This window comes from Myotis davidii, unplaced genomic scaffold, assembly GCF_000327345.1.
Source record: "Myotis davidii unplaced genomic scaffold, ASM32734v1 scaffold496, whole genome shotgun sequence".
Taxonomy (NCBI): domain Eukaryota; kingdom Metazoa; phylum Chordata; class Mammalia; order Chiroptera; family Vespertilionidae; genus Myotis; species Myotis davidii.
In genome coordinates, this window is record NW_006289398.1 from 1398909 (window position 1) to 1416391 (window position 17483).

At 38.9% G+C, this 17483-nt stretch overlaps 1 protein-coding gene across 1 annotated transcript in view; it reads right to left on the reverse strand.

Moving 5' to 3' along the window:
- Nucleotides 1-17483, reverse strand: part of WDR70 (WD repeat domain 70) — a gene marked incomplete at its 5' end in the record, with an annotated part of 225358 nt that overhangs the window by 149449 nt on the left and 58426 nt on the right. The window contains 3 exons of the mRNA XM_006761792.2: nt 1273-1426; nt 12189-12322; nt 15036-15095. Of these exons, the coding sequence (XP_006761855.1) occupies nt 1273-1426; nt 12189-12322; nt 15036-15095 (348 nt within the window). The remainder of the gene's footprint in view (nt 1-1272; nt 1427-12188; nt 12323-15035; nt 15096-17483) is intronic.

The window sequence follows — 17483 nt, forward strand, 5'->3', positions numbered from 1 at the left end:
GATCTCGCCCTGGCCAGTTTGGCTCAGTGGATAGGGCGTCGCCCTGCGGACTCAAGGGTCCCAGGTTCGAGTCCGGTCAGGGGCGTGTGCCTTGGTTGAGGGCACATCCCCAGTGGTGAGTGGGCGGGAGGCGGCTGGTCGATGTTTCTCTCTCTTCGATTTTTCTAACTCTCTATCTCTCTCCCATATGTAATATCTTAATCAATAAAAAATATATTAAAAAACAAAACAAAACAAAAAGGTTGATGAGACCCTCTTTCCTTCTTGTCCTACAGCCTAGGACATAGTAGGTTTATAGTAGACTGTGTTTCCAAAGATGGCTACCTCCATATCTCCCTCCCCACAAGATATTTCAAATGTGACCTTGGCACTCACACATCAATTAGTGGAGTCTATCTCTCCTCTCCCCAAATTTGGACTGTCCCTGTGATGTTACACAAGACTTAAAGCCAGACCTTCCATGTTCATCCTTCATGGAAGCCAGTCATCAAGCACAAAGTCCAACCCCACTAAGTCTATACCACACTGTGAGAAATCCCAAACTAAACATGTGAGAAGTGGGAGTGACCCTCTTCTATAACAGGAAACAAATTGCTTGTTCTTGAGAACTTTCCCATCAAGAATTTAGTAGAAGCAGGTATACTTATATCATTTTGATGTTTTTGTTAATGTTTCCAAACAATGTACTTTGAAATCAGAATCACTTCTTATTCGTTTTCATATAATTCTCCTGATACTCTTCATCACACATTAGTGATAAGAAACGAGATGTAATTCCCCAATCCCTGCCCGCAAGAACTGAGTGGGATCTTACAGTAAATTGAAGGGAGTTTTACCCTAACTCAAGGATTGTGCAAGAATGAGCTGCCATTGGGTTTGACTGATTGTAGATGGGTTGTGGTGTGGTGTATTGAAGGCTATTGAATGCAACTTACAATGCTTAATAAAAATCTTTATTCTTTTAGTATAAAAAAAAAGTGGGGGTGGGGGGGCGGAGAAGTAGGGGGAGAAAGAGATGCCATGGGACAGAGCACCCACATGAACCCATCTGGTTATAAAGCCCTTTTGGACTTTATAACCATCCTAGTGCCCCAGCTGACACAATATGAAGCAGAACTTCCTGGTCAATCCACAGAATTGTGAGAAATAATAAACTGTTTAGGTTTAAAACAAGATACTAACTTTTGTGTGAATTACGGCAACTCAAATGAACTGTTAATAAATGTGTGCTGAATTAATTAAATTCACTGAAATAGTCTGTTTCATGCTTACCTTGGTGTTGGCCATGTCCACAATATACTGGTCTCCTTTTATACATTCCATTACTTCAAAACCATCTCTGTCAATCACTTTGGCTTGAGAGCTTCCAGATACAACAAGAATCATGTCTCCTGTGTTACTATACTGCAATGACTTGATCTGATGGCTATGCAAAAGAAAAAGAAGTAGTCTGGTAAGACACTGAGCATAACGTTTATACTTTAGCCACAATAAGTACAATCATAGAAAAAGTCACACAACTGCACAAATTGATAATTCTATAAAATCAGGAACACCATCCTCAAATGCACCCTCACCACCAGCGGCTACCGTGTTAGTTCTCTTCTCCCAGTCTCCACAGCTATCTATTAAAGTCTTCTCTACTCGTTTTATTTTTTTAATTCTCACAATAGGATATTTTTCCCATTTATTTTTTTAGAGGGGCTAGAGGGAGAGAGGGAGAGGGAGAGAGGGAGAGAGAGGGAGAGAGAGGGAGAAAGAGGGAGAAAGAGGGAGAAAGAGGGAAAGGGGGGGGAGAGAGAGAGAGAAACATTCAAGTGCGAGAGACATATCCATTGATTGCCTCCCCCACCACCCCAATGGGGCCGAAGATTGAGCCTGCCCTTGAGGTACATGCCCTTGATCAGGAATTGAACCCATGACCCTTCAGTTCACAGGCCAATGCTCTAACCAGCTAGGGCTCTACTCATTTTAAACCTTTAACCCAACCAACTCCCCCTCTTCCAGCTATTGATTCTTCCCACTCTAAAATTAAGAACTGCCTCAACTTCCTCCCAGTAATGTTATAAACTTCCTTGTACCTGAACTCTCTTCTTCCTTCTCTTTGATTACAATATTGGAAACGAATCACTTCCCATACGAGGCAAATCTGCTGCCTACATACATGCTAGATCCCATCCTCTCCCATCTCCTCAGGAACGTCTATCGGCTCTCTCCTCCCCTTCACAGGTTTGCTGTTCGAACAAGTTTTCACCTCCGCCTTTATTTCTCTAGCACTATAGTATCCTTTCTACCCTCACCACTCCACTGAAACTGATCCTGGCATTGTGGCTGTGGTGAACATTGTGATGTGCCACGCAGATCTACCCCTTCAGGAACAAAGTTACTCATTACCCAGCTCCCTGGACTTGGCCTGCTGATGGCTAACAACGGAATCCTCAGGAATTTCCCCAAGTTGCAGAGAACTCCCTTACCCAAGGTTGTTATCACTCCAAAGCAGCCCACATTCAAGGACTGGCTGACAAGCAGTGAAATGGTCCAAGCTGTCTGTTTCAATGTGGGTTATCTGGGAAGGTTAGTCTGGCTTCAGCTCCCCCTGTAGGATCAGTTGAGGCTACTCTTGCAATTAATTACATGGCAGTGCAATTTCTCCATCTTCCTAGTTGCCCTTGCATGTTTTTTAAGTCATTATGCAACCCCTACGTGTGGCTTTCAGTCACAAATTTGGAAAGACAAACTCCTTAAGTAAAACTTCTTATTCACCTTTCTATAAAACAGTCCATAACATTCATCAGAGATGGCACGCAAACCATCACAGCAGAGCAATCTGAGAGGTATGTTGTACAGGTGCCATGCTCTCCTAAAGAAATTTCCAAACAAATGTGAATGGAAAGCTAGAGATTATGCACCTTAAGTAGATATCGATAACAACCCCATAAAGAATTCTGTGGAGAACCAACTTAATGATCAAGGCCCCAAACATAGATGTTCTCTATCAGAAATAAAAATAAACATCTTTGCCCTAATCGATTTGGCTCAGTGGATAGAGCATCGGCCTGCGGACTCAAGGGTACCTTCTTTGCGGGCACATACCCAGTAGGGAGTGTGCAAGAGGCAGCTGATCGATGTTTCTCTCTCATCGATGTTTCTAACTCTCTATCCCTCTCCCTTCCTCTCTGTAGAAAATCAATAAAATATATTTACCAGGAGGTCAGGAAACATCTTTCTTTAAGCTGTCTTTATAGCCTGCTTTATGATTTATCTTCACAGGTCAATCTTTAAAAAAATAACAAAATCTTAACAAAATTTTATATCATTTAGTCCAATTTACTTTCTAAGTCTATAATTTCAAGATTGAGAAATAAAAGGGTATTCCAGAAAATAACTTTGTCTTCAGAAAGAGATTATATAAAATTAAAATATATGTGGGTCTGGCTAGGTCTCAATAGTATTATTCTTCCTGGTTAGTTACCAAATCCAGATCAGATATTTACAATGAAATGCCTCTCTGCCAGCCACCACTAACTAGACACTGCTGCTCAGAATTTATACTGACCAGCTCTCCTAAAATGTTGAAATTCAAGCTGATCGTTTTTGAAATATTTATTCTTCAAGAAGCCACTCGTAATTCTAATTCACAATCCTGCCTCTACTGGCAGAGACCATTCAAACAGAGATCTAGTGGGCTCTGAGGTGAGATTGACAATGTGAGGAATGTCATCACATGCCCAAGTCAAAGTGTCCAGGTGGATGAGGAACAGAAGCTCCCAAACCAGCTGATGAAAAAGGAACCTAGAAAAGCAAAGGTGGAGCTGCCACCTGGGCCCTTCCTGCCTAAGACAGAAAAACCTCTCCTGGCCTCTCTCACATCCTGGGAAGGAATGACATCCTCAGCAACATTCTGACCAGGGTCCCACATTTAAATGTAAGTCCATAAGGAGGCACCGATAAGATAAACTAAATGTTTGATCAAATGTTCCAGTTGTCCATTTATTGCCTCTGAGCTACAAAAGTCAACCTTCACTGCCTGCTCTGCAGAAATGGATGTGGGCCCTTCCAAGATGTTCCCTTTGCCAGCGGGCATGGGTAGAGAGCGCTGAAGAGCAGGGAAGGGGGAGGGCTTTCTTCCTGGTCTGGAGTACTCCGCCAGGTGGGCGCCTGCACTGCACTCGACTTCCCTGTGCCCAGCTCCTGCTGTCTGTGCAGCATCTCCACTGCCCAGCTCCTGAAGTGCACGGCAACCGCAGCTGGCAGTACCAGGAGCTTCCCCAGCACCTCTTGTGCGGCTTTTCAGGAGGGGACCCTAGAGGGTCAGGTTCCTGGAAAGTTCTGCTGTCATAACAGCACAGCAACCACTTTATCATTCAGTGAGCCACAGCCTTGCTCTCTAAAATGAGGTCCGGATCTCAGTCTTGAGGCCTCTCCCTTGAAGATTTTATTTCTCTCCCCTAGGGTAGTTAGTGGTTGCTCTTTTTATCTGCTATTCCTATAGTCTTTAGAGTTTTCTTTACTTTTTACTAGCCAATCCCTCAATACTCCAATCCTCTGTTACAGTTAGTAATTCTCTATTATAAACTTTCCCATCCAAATTACTGTGACTTCTCTCTCCTAATCAGACCCGGACTGATATACCAAATTCCAAGCTATTAATTGAAACTGAGAAAAATGTAGGTTGTTTAGTCCAATATTTTTTGTATGTAAACAAACAGATCCACTCTTTGATAATTAGATAGTTCAGACTGCTGAGCCCAAGTCCTGTAAAGCAGGGAGAGAATGAGGCAGTTCACACATAGGCATGTCTTTGTTTACAGTTCTCCCATTTGGGGAAGTCTTTATTTTCTTCCCTATGAAAGATCAAGTACTATAAGCGATCATTTTGTTTTTTCTGGTGAATCATTTTCATTTCCAAAGGGGAAGGAAAATCTAAAATAACAGTGAAATTTAAGATGACATGGCAGCAAAAAGAGTCAGTGGCTCCCTTTCTCTGGCTACCTGCTCTAGCAGATTTTACACTTGGAAGGAAATACAAAATCTCAGTGACCCGCACTAATATTCACCTTACCCTTTTAACTTTATAGGGAAACTCATGTTTCCCTCTGTCTGTGTTTCTCTCTTTGCCAACATTAAAGTGAAATGTTCAGCATCAAGCTCACTATGCCTGTCCCACTTCACTCCTAATTCTGCTAGCCACAGAGTTAAAAGGACTGGATTAAGAGTTATTAGACACAGTACTAAGGAGAATTAAAGGGGCTTGTTCAAGGGGTGTAGCATCTGCTCCTCGAATTCCTGCCTCAACAACTAAGATTCCGATCAAAGAGGAGCAGGGAAAGCCAATCCTGACAGTCAACTGGAGTCCTGAGGAAGCAAAGTCCTCTGGGGAGTGACTGCCTCCACGGGAAGGCTTAGCAACATTGGGCAACTCTCTCTGTGAAGTTATTCATGGGGCCAGGGGAGTGCTCGAGTGGAAGTGGAGGGGAATGGAAAGGTGAAGACTGAGGATCCTTTTAAGTAGTTTTTGCTCCGCTAGCAAAACAAGCTGAGACATGCAAGACAGATAAACACAGCTGTCTGGGGCTGTCACTTGGGGCTGTGGAGCCAAGGTGTGAAAAGCACAGCGGAATGTGAGTCCGGAGGCCAGGGACTCCATCCCTGCTGCTAACTGGCTGTGGATGCAAACCAAGCCCTCCACCCCAAGAGCCTCAGTCTCCCCATTTTTCTGGAGTCAGTGGATGGGACCAAACGGCAGTACTGCGCGGAGCTGCGACAGAGTTCATGTGTGAGGGGACAGCTTGTCCAAGTCCTGGTTTCCTCCACGGGAAACCAGGAGGAACCACATGTGTAGGGCTGAGTGGGAAGTGAAACTAGGACACGGACAGGTACCTCGCACAGCGATAGTCACTACTGTTACTACTTCTGTATTTCCCAGGTCTCCTTGAGCCTGAGGGGAGAAATAGCGGAATTGGAAACTGAAAGGTAGAAAAGAACCGGAGAGATTAGAAAAACCTCCCCCAAAGGGTACAGGAGCCTTATGTGAAAATATCCCACAAACCACGAGTTACTGGGTTAGCAGGTCCTCAAAGGAGAAAGGCTGCCCTTGTGGAAACAGTTACCACGAGACCGCTTGCAGCTGAAAAGGGTGTTCAGTACATGACATGGGGTTGATGGAACCAAGATGTGCCAACCAGGCAGAACCTAGCGACTCGCTGCCCTGAAACAGCATCCGTCAGAGAGGAGACACCCCTGTGAGGGACACTCTCAGCCCCTGGAAAATCCTCAGACCACAGGCACATCCCATGAGCTACAACAGCTGTTCTCAACCTGTGGGTCGCGACCCCTTTGGTGGTTGAACGACCCTTTACAGGGGTCGCCTAAGACCATCCTGCATATCAGATATTTACATTACAATTCATAACAGTAGCAACATTACAGTTATGAAGTAGCAATGAAAATAATTTTATGGTTGGGTCACAACATGAGGAACTGTATTTAAAGGGCCAGAAGGTTGAGAACCACTGAGCTACAAGATGCTATGTTTAAGGAAGTGAGGAGCTGTAACTAGTCAGCCTGTTTAACACCAGACAAGGAGAGTAAAGTAGCAAGGGGGTTGTAAAGAGGTTCTACAGTAGCGGTCAGCACACTTTTTCTGTAAGTAGTTTAAGCTTCGCAGGCCACACACGGTATCTGCCATATATTCTTTGTTGTACTTTGTTTTACATTCCTTTAAAATTGTAAAATTCTTAGTTCAAGTGCCGTACAAATCCATGAACTGGATTTGGCCCTCTGGTCATAATTTGCCAATCACTGTTCTACAGCATAAAAGACAAATAATATAGTTTTAATTAAGTAATGCACCTGGGAACTTGTTAGAAACGCAAGTTTTTGCACTACACTGGATCCAAAGAATTAGAAACTCTAAACGTGGAGTCTAGCTTTTAACATTTTAACAAGCCCTTCAGATAGTTCTAATGCCTATTAAAGTTTCAAAACCACTGAACTTTGGTTAAGTTTCACATGGTATGCTATGCAGCATTTAGGAAGAATAGAGTATACATGTGGTGATATTAAAAATCTCCAAGCAACTACTGCAAAGTACAAAAGAAAAACAAATTGTAGAATAACAACCATCTGATAGTATTTATGAAAACAAAATAAAGTATATACTATTCTTTGATAGGTACAGATATTTGTTGATAACTGCATGGAAAAACCTCAACGAATATATACCATAATGAAAACAGTGATTTCACCTAGGAAGGAGATTAAAATGAAGATAATCAAGGAAGAGTTTTAGTCTTACCTGCAATGTTTTAATTTCTGTATAAGAAAATAATATGCATTACTTAATTAAAATGTTTTTTTTAAATGTTTTAAAAAGAGAATGAAATTGAGAGTAACTGTTTTTAAGTGGGTAAAAGAGAATTCTTAAATTGGGTTACGTAAGTAATCCAAAAATTCTTAATATTTTATGAAAAATTTTACTCCATCTATATTTTTTCTGGTATAGAAGATACATCTGAAGGAAGGGTTTGTGATCCCAAGGATTGTGACTCAAACCTATTTAGGTAATTATTGAGAATCCGTGAGGAAACAGAGAAAATAAAAGATGACTAGCAGACTGGATGAGAGAAAATGTGGTACTGATTTTCACTAAGTGGGACAAAGGAAAACATTAGAGACTAGAGATCCACAAATCTAATATTGATGCTGGGCAAAAGTCCAAAACAAATTATTAAACAGACTTCAAAATACCAAAAATGGAAGATGCACCACACAGAAGTTGAGCAACAATAAAAGAAAAGCACATTTTAAAATCTGATTTTCATAATGGCAGATCAAGAAAACATTTAACATCAGTCTCTTTAAGGTGTCCCAGGGGAGTGAGAACAAGGCTAAAAACACTGCAGCACCAGAGTCCTTTGGAGAAATTCATCAGAGGTACCCCAAATTCACACACCATACCTCAGTCTCATCCCTATACTCAGGTCTTCTAGCTGCCCTCCTGAGTTGGGGGTCCTTTGTGTGTGAATGCCTCTTTGACACCCACTTATTCACCATAATGCTGCCTCTTGGATATCAGCCAAATTCTGACATCTGCTACTTCAGGTGAAGAGATGGTCTGAAAACAGCATCCTGTGCTTTTATATCTTCAAGACAATCTACCAATTCCCTCAAGTTTTCTTGGCAGATGATATAGGAAAAACATAGATGGTGACAAAAAAGTTATGGAAGAATTCAGCTGAGTTATAGGTATGCATGGGATTCTCATATGGATGAAGAACCTAAGCAAAAAGTTATGTAACAGATCAATGTCAACATAAAGAAAGGCTTCTAGTGGCATACCAAAGTCTGACTGCCATATTCAACAGTTATCAATTGAATGACAACTTATTGCACATTTATCAAACTAAAAATTGGCAAAAAAACAAAAACAAAAACAAGGATTGATCACTAATATGCTGGATGTCGGAATCAAAAATTGAAATAATGTGCTACCAAAATAAAGACAATGAAATTGAACCCCAAAAATGTAAAGACCTATATTGCACTTTTTCCTTTATTTAAAAAAGTTATTGTGAACCAAATTTAATAGTATATAATACAGACAGGCACACAAGGAAAATAGTAAAAGATCATTTGTGGCCTATAAGGCCTAAAATACTTAATATCAGACCCATTACAGAAAATTTTGCCAACCCCTGCTCTTGACCCGTAAGTCTTTTCTCAAGAATATGTTCTATCTTTGAAATAGAACATATTCTATTAAGTAAACCTTAAGTAAACATTCTGTAATGTTAAACTTAAATTGGAACAGGGATACAGATTCACAATTCTGAAACTGCATTACATTTGTACTGGGGTTAAACAAATACACATAGGGATGGGTGGTGGGAGTCAGGTTTCTTACTGTCAGAAAGTTGGAGATTTCCCAGGAGGAAGAAGAGGGAAGGCTAGAATGAACCAATGTGCACTGGATTAGAGTCAGAGACATGAGTATGAACGCCTATGTAGCTTAAAATGGATGCAAAAGGATACAGAAACAATTACAGACCTAGTGCATGCACAGGTTAGTACCCATGCATATACTTTTAGCTTTGTTGTCTGAAAAGGCCTAAATGCACTGACATCCCCAGAGCAACAAGCACACGAGATCCTAGCTCTTGTTTTCTGATATCATTCTCCTAGGAAATCTGACTGATTCTAGGACTGGGGCAGGAAGAAATATAAGGTGAGTCTGGGGCATCTTATAGTACCAAAAGTAAGGAAGTACTCAAAAAATAAAAAAGCATGTCAAAGAAAGGGACCTAAGAGCCAAACTGAAATAGCTCCCAATAGGCACAACTGACACAATCTGAGCCACATAATAAGTAACTAAGTATTGGCATACAACCTAAGGAAGGAAATAAATAGGCAGTAGTCCACACTGGTAGGAAAAACCTGATTAAATAAGTAAATATGTGGGGGAAAGAGACAATTCTTCCTTATAGAAGAATTCCAAGTAGTTTATGTAAACACCACCTTCTCTAGGAAATAAAGCTTAATATTTCAACTCTCCCAAGTGTGCGCAGCATTTATTAACTTGCTTCCAAAGAATTAGCATATAAAAAGGGGAGTGAAAAATGGTACAGTAGAGAAACTTAAAAACACAATAGCATGCCTGGCCGGTGTGGCTCAGAGGTTGAGCATTGTCCTATGAACCAGGAGGTCATGGTTCAATTCCCAGTTGGGGCACATGCCGAGGTGTGTGCTCAATCCTGGTTGGGGGTGTGATGCTCCTTTCTCATCACTAATGTTTCTACCTCTCTCTCTCTCCCGTTCTCTCTGAAATAAAAATATGTATTTTTTAAAAACATGATAGCATGTACACATGATATGTGATAACAAAGGTACTTCACCTCTGTCATATTCAGCCCAAAAACCCACATCACCAGTCTAACTATAAGAAAAACATTTTTTTAAAAAAATCGAGTGACTTTCTACAAAATGCCTGACCAGTACACCTCAAAGCTGTCAAGGTCATGAGAAACAAGGAAAGACTGAGAAACTATTATGAAGACTAAATGTAATGTAGTATCTTGGAAGGGATATTAGTTTAAAAAAAAAGTGAAATCTAAAAGTTTGGAGTTTCAAGAAATAAGTATATAAATAAAAATTTGGAGTCAATGTACCAACACTGGTTTAGTTGTCACAAATGTAGAATGTTAACAACAGAAGAAACTGGGTTAGGGGTATACCTGAATTCTGAACTATCTTTGCAGCTTTCTGTAAATTAAAAAATATTCTGAAATTTTAAAGTTTACTAAAATTTTGAAATGAAAATATCAATGATCTTGTCATTTTTAAATGTTCTTCATTTAATTATTTTAAAAATTGATTTGAGAGAGAGGGAAGGGAAAGGGAGAGAGAAAGAGAGAAAGAAACATCGATGACAGAGAAACAGTGATCAGCTGCCTCCTGTACACCCACCAGAGATTGAGTCCACAACTCAGGCATGTGCCCTGACCAGGAATCAAACTGGCAACCTTTTGGTGCATGGGACAATGCTCCAACTAAGTGAGTCACAATGGCCAGGCCTGATCTTGTCATTTAAAGACACATGCATGCACACACATGTAACAGTATTTTCCACCTCTTTCCACAGAAAAGGTCAAGAAACAATAATACCCTCATATCAATGAGCATGTGTAACATTCAGATTTGGTCTCTAAATACCATTTCCACTTAAAAAAAATAGACCTCCATGGGACATGCTGACTCCAGGACTTGGAAGGGAATGTACCAGGAAGTCTGGTACATTCATGTCATGCCAGAAAATAAGCTTTTAAAGACTAATGAGGTCATGTCAAAACTACATAGCAATCAGGAACTCCCAATGCCCGAATCTGGGACAATTTAAATATCAAAAAGAATAATGACTGCAATTGACTGAAACACATGAACATTTTAAAATCATAAATACTGACACACTCAGAAAAGAAAAAGTAAAAAAAAAAAACATCATCAACATCAATAACAGTAACCACTCATTTATCATCAGTAATCCTTAAGCTAAAAATGGGTAATTAGAGGGAAATAACTAAGCATTTCTCCTGCTTTTCCAGTACAAACTGTATTTCAGGAGAACCAAATCATATTGGTTAATAAATAAAAGTTCTTTTAGAAAAATGCCAGAAAACATAGATGAAATAATAAAATTAGAATATCATCTAATCATCTAATTAGATACAACCCTCACTGAGATAACTGATTTAGGTACAAATAATTAATGGACACTAAACTTTAAGTGAAGGGATGGCAAGAATCTGGATATTTACATTGTACCAAAGTATGTCCCCACAAAGTTCCTGCCCATCTCAAGTATATAAAATTAACTTTACAATGGAGAAATCAGATGTTACCAATTTAATTCAAGAACCAACTTTAATTGATAGTCACTAATAGTGACAACAACTAGACAATACTTGCCACCTGATGTGATCAAATACGAATGATAATCAAACCTTTGAATCTTCTACCAGAAATACTGGAGATAAAGAAACAGTTAGCCCTGACCAGGTTGCTAGGCGGTTAGAGTGTTGTCCCAGGCACCAAAGAGTCCCAGGTTCGATTCTGGTCAGGGTGTATACCCAGGTTGCGGGTTTGATCCCCGGTCAGGGCATGTACAGAGGCAGCCATGCTTTTGTCTTTCTTTCTATCTCTCTCCCTCGCCCATCCTCTCTCTCTAGAATCAATGAAGGGGAAAAAACATATCATCAGGTGAGGATTAAAACAACAGCCAGGCTGGTGTGGCTTAGTGGTTGAGCATCAACCCATGAACCAGTTCGATTCCCAGTCAGGGCACATGCCTGGGTTGCAGGCTCAATCCCCAGTGTGGGGTGTGCAGGAGGCAGTCTATCAATGATTATGTCTCATCATTAATGTTTCTATTTTTCTCTCCCTTTCCCTTCCTCTTTGAAATCAATAAAAATATATTTTGCAAAAAAACAACAAAAGACAAGAAATGTCTTAAAATGTAGGTTAATGAAACTAAACAAAAAAATTAAGGTACATTTTACTTTCATTTGAATAATGGAAGTAGTGTTCAGTTATATAAACCTCCTGTATTCTGGTACAAACCATTTTAGATAGAATTCAAGTAAGAACAGCACTCTGTCTTAAAATGTGAAAGTATTAAGTTGAGCGATACATACCATTCACAGGGTTGAAGGGATCGAAATGCCTTAAAAGAAGCGTCCATTCCAGCAAAATCCCAAAACTTAACATCATAGTCATATCCTCCAGTCACCAAGCGGGCACCTGAGGGGTCCAGACCCAAAGCAGAAACCTGGTTAAAAAAAAAAAAATTCATTGGGGAAAGCTACTTATAGTCTATTATGACCCCCACTTCCTTCCTCTAACTTCACCTCCCATCTTCAAGGCATTGGACATATATATCAACAAGAGTTGCTACTTCTGAAAAGTGAGAATGGACAACACCTCCTTTATTATTTGATTTTGGAATTAGGAGTATAATTTCTTTTCAAATAATAAAAAGAAAATATTCTAATTTCTCAAATATCCAGCTTTGTCCCAACTTATCTACCATGTACCCAGAATAGCTATCATTGCAATTCCACATGCTAAACTAAGTTGCTTTAGTATATAAGTAGAAATCTCACAAACAATTCAGTTTTTCAATAAATAATTTAGCCGAAACCGGTTTGGCTCAGTGGATAGAGCGTCGGCCTGCGGACTGAAAGGTCCCAGGTTTGATTCCGGTCAAGGGCATGTATCTGGGGTGCGGGCACATCCCCAATAGGGGGTGTGCAGGAGGCAGCTGATTGATGTTTCTCTCTCATCGATGTTTCTGACTATCTCTCTCCCTTCCTCTCTGTAAAAAATCAATTAAAAAAAATATATATTAAAAATAAATAAATAAATAATTTAGAGGAAACCTTTCAAGACAGTTTATCACAAAATGAAGAACACATCAACCAATGTCATCCCAATAAATTTAATTAAAATAAAATTACCAAAATGAGTAATAATGGTAACTTTAAGAAATCTATTTAACAAAGTAGGACAAAGTAGAAATTATCTTGTGCACATCACTAAATGACTCAGCATATTACCTTAAATAATTATTTTTATGAAATTCAACTAACATTATAACTGATCATAAATGGTAGGAAAGTTTCCTTTTAAGTACTAACAGTCTACAATTATTGTCCTTATACTTAAAAATATGATATTGGTAAAATATTGTCACAATTTCAGGATAAAAATACCAGAAGTCTGATTTAATAAAATCCTATATAATAAAAGATTAATATGCAAATCAACCGAATGGAGGAACGACTGGTCACTATGACGCGCACTGACAACCAGGGGGCAGACGCTCAACACAGGAGCTGCCTCATGATGGTCAGTGCACTCCCACAGGGGGAGCGCTGCTCAGCCAGAAGCCCTGAGCCAGGCTCATGGCTGGTGAGTGCAGCAGTGGTAGTGGGAACCTTTCCTGCCTCTGAGGCAGCACTAAGAATGTCTGACTGCCAGCTTAGGACTGCATGCCCTGAGGGCTCCCAGACTGTGAGAAGGCGCAGGCTGAGCTGAGGGGCCCCTCCCTGCCCCCCAAGTGCACGAATTTCATGCACTGGGCCTCTAGTGTAAATATCTATAACGATAAAAGCACAATATGCTAATTAGATCAGACATCCTTCCAGACGACCTTCTGGACAAAGCCAGGGCTGCAAGGGAAGCCCAGGTCCCTGGTGCCAGAGGGAAGCCGGTGCCGGCAGCCAGGGCAAGAAAGGCCTACTCTTTCACGAATTTCATGCATTGGGCCTCTAGTAATATCAATAATTATTTAGAAATAATTTCTTAAGGCAGTAACTCTTAAACACTTTAGTTTCAAGACTACATTCTTTCTTTTTTTTAAAATATATTTTATTGATTTTTTATAGAGTGGAAGGGAGGGAGAGAGTTAGAAACATCGATGAGAGAGAAACATCGATCAGCTGCCTCCTGCACATCTCCTACTGGGGATGTGCCCGCAACCCAGGTACATGCCCTTGACCAGAATCGAACCTGGGACCTTTCAGTCCACAGGCCGACGCTCTATCCACTGAGCCAAACGGGTTTCCGCACAAGACTACATTCTTAAAATCCATGGAGGATCCCAAAATGCAGTAGTTTATGTCAGTCATATGTACCAACATTTATCATAGTAGAAATTGAAACTAAGGCATTTTAAATTATTTATTGTGTGCTTCATTTAAAATAACATTTAATAAATATTTTTATGAAAACAGTATTTTCAAAAGCAAAAAATTTAGTGAGAACGTCACTGTTAATATCTTTGTCTATTAATTATATTATTTATGGCATTTCTAGGCCTATTTCTATTTATTGATGTTTCACACTCATATTGGATGTGTTTTCTTACTTCTTTACATGTCAGGCAACTAGAAAAAGGTAGCTTAATTATAAAGAGAAAGCAAGATAATTTTATTCTTTTATTAATTTATAAGCAAATTTCATTCATTCAACTACCACTTTTTAATGGGTTTTGTACTAAGATAAAATTATTTCATCTTAACTTTTAAATAAATATAACAATATAAAAAATAATCTATACATCTCAGTAATACAAACTTAGAACAATACAGTGACTATTTTATGTTCACTTCTTATCTCAACATTCATCTGAAAAATTAATTCAGGTTTTTACTGATATAAAAATAAAGCTAAGAGTAATGAGAAATTTTCCCAAACCATAAAAAAGAAAACTGTACTTGAGTTTCATTTCTTTCTTTCACTTGTAATGTTCTTATATCAGAGAAGAGGAGGTTTTAAAGCCAACAATAACAACAATAATTGTCCCTATCTTAAATGAAACTCAATGGCTATTTTGGCTGAAGAGAAAAATAATCTTTTCTTAATGTCTACAGTGTTTGTGTTATCAGTTGATTGTATTCTTAATACACGTTATCTTTGTAGTTCACTTTTCTTTAAGAGCCCTGTTATTGAGAGAAAATACTCAAAAGTTTTAAACTTACTGTTTTAGTGCCATGCTTTAGCGTTATCTCATGAGAATCAGGGATCTTTTGAACAGGATTCTAAAAGAAGAAAATTCCATGACATCGATGAGTACTATAACATGCCACATTCACAGGAAAGATAATTTTTAAAAATTGCATCACTGATGTTTTAACACAAGCTTAAAAAAATCAGGAAATTAAAAGTGTAAGGATATCTTATTTCTGCATATCTAGATAGGTCGCAATTGGTCATTTTGAGCTGATAATGAATTTATCTTAAAGCTCTTAAAACAATAAACCTAGATTGCATGAAACCATAAGGCCCTCTCATCATCCAAAATATTTTAAAGTCTGCTTTTCATTGGTACTCTGGCATACCTTAAAGTAGTTGTGCATTTAATTTATAATAGACAACAAAATCTACACAGGGTGCGTGTGTGTGTGTGTGTGTGTGTGTGTGTGTATATATATATATGCTAAGTATACTTGTGTGAGGGCTGAGAACAGATCAAATGTTTCACTTAGAGAAGAATCTATTATGGCCTGTGCCTAATTTCGTAAGTAGTACCTTTCTAATCACTAAGGAAACCGAAACACTGTCACCAAAAGGAGGGAAGAAAATTATTTCACTGATTTCAATGCAGAATGTGCCTATATATAGACAATTTCTGACATTTAAAGAAAAATCTTACAAGAACACAGAACAACTTAGTATTTACATTAGGAGTGAATTAAATGTTTAAATAAATGTTGTTTACATTTAAAATCAAAGTTGTACTGGAAATCATGTAGGGCATAACTCATAAAAAGCCCATATAATTGGCACAACTAAATCATTTAAAATAGTAGCAATCCATCTTTTGGTAACATATCACTTGATGGTGACTGTTCTTTTTCCAGAACTTTTACTAATGACTCTTTGAAATATGACTTAGTGCAAAATTTGCTATAACAGTAAAATATTTTCAAGACTTTCCTGCCAGGGGACATCATAAACTACAAGACTTCAATTAAGTAATTTATTACCAGAATTCATAACAAGAGCTACAAGCATAATGGAAAAGGGAGAAAGATACCAGTTTTTGTTTTGTTTTGGTTTTAAATGCCAACCACAGGATTATTTCCCAGGCTCTTTGGTCTACACCCAATAACAACAATGATAGCAAACATATCTGGAATAACATGAGCAATTCCATCTGACGTACATCCTTGTAATGTTTTCAAAAGACTTGCAAATCAGAAATTTCTGGGGTACAGATGTCGTAAGTTTAAAAAGTAATTTCATTTTTTATATATGGTATATATGTTTTACTGTACACCATATATAGTGTGGTACTATAACCCGTAGTAAAAGTCTACCTAGTCACACAGGTCTGCCACAAGCGGCTAGGAGTTAGAGCCAACCAGGAGCTTGAAATGAGTGCTTTCTACCAGTGCAGTCCCCATGTCTTAAATATTGCAGGAAGAAAACATAATTTCCTATATAATTATTTTTTAAATATATTTGTATTGGTTACAGAGAGGAAGGAAGGAGATAGAAATATCAATGATGAGAGGAACTCATTGATTGGCTGCCTCCTGCATGCCCCACACTGCGGATCGAGTCACAACTCAGGCATGTGCCCTGACCAGGGATCGAACTGTAATCTCCTAGTTCCGTGGTCGGCAAACTGCGGCTCGCGAGCCACATGCGGCTCTTTGGCCCCTTGAGTGTGGCTCTTCCTAAGCCTTAGGAGTACCCTAATTAAGTTAATGACAATGTACCTACCTATATAGTTTAAGTTTAAAAAATGTGGCTCTCAAAAGAAATTTCAATCATTGTACTGTTGATATTTGGCTCTGTTGACTAATGAGTTTGCCGACCTCTGTCCTAGTTCATAGGTCAACGCTCAACCACTGAGCCAGGCCAGCTGGGCCCTATCTAATTCTCATAAGTGGTTCCAATCCTTCAATTAGTAGTATTACCATACCACCTTTAAATTACCTTCAAGCTATTCAATCCCACATGGCAAGCTGCAAATCTTGGGGAATATTTCTCAGTAACACGACTTACAAATACATGGTTAAATAACTTTTTATATTTGTGTGAGGGCTGAGAAACTTTAAAAAGGATAGTTCATTCTTATATTTTATAAGAAACTAGTGGCCCAGTGCACGGATTCATGCAAATTGAAAGAAAATCAATTAAAGAAATATTTTAATATCACTATTCGCCCTTTCTCTATAATAGATATGTCAACCAAATTCATGATTGACAATGACAGATCAAAACACACGTGTGTGATTGGTGCCAGTGAGAGCTTTATATATATAGATAAACTTGCTTAATTAGACCTGCTTTCTGATTTAGCTAAACTTTTTCCAGCCCAGTGAAGCACCCCAACTTCTCTTTCAGGTAATTGTCAGAAACACAGCAGTAAATATCAACATGAAGCAAATTATTATTGTAGATCATGAAGGGAGAAC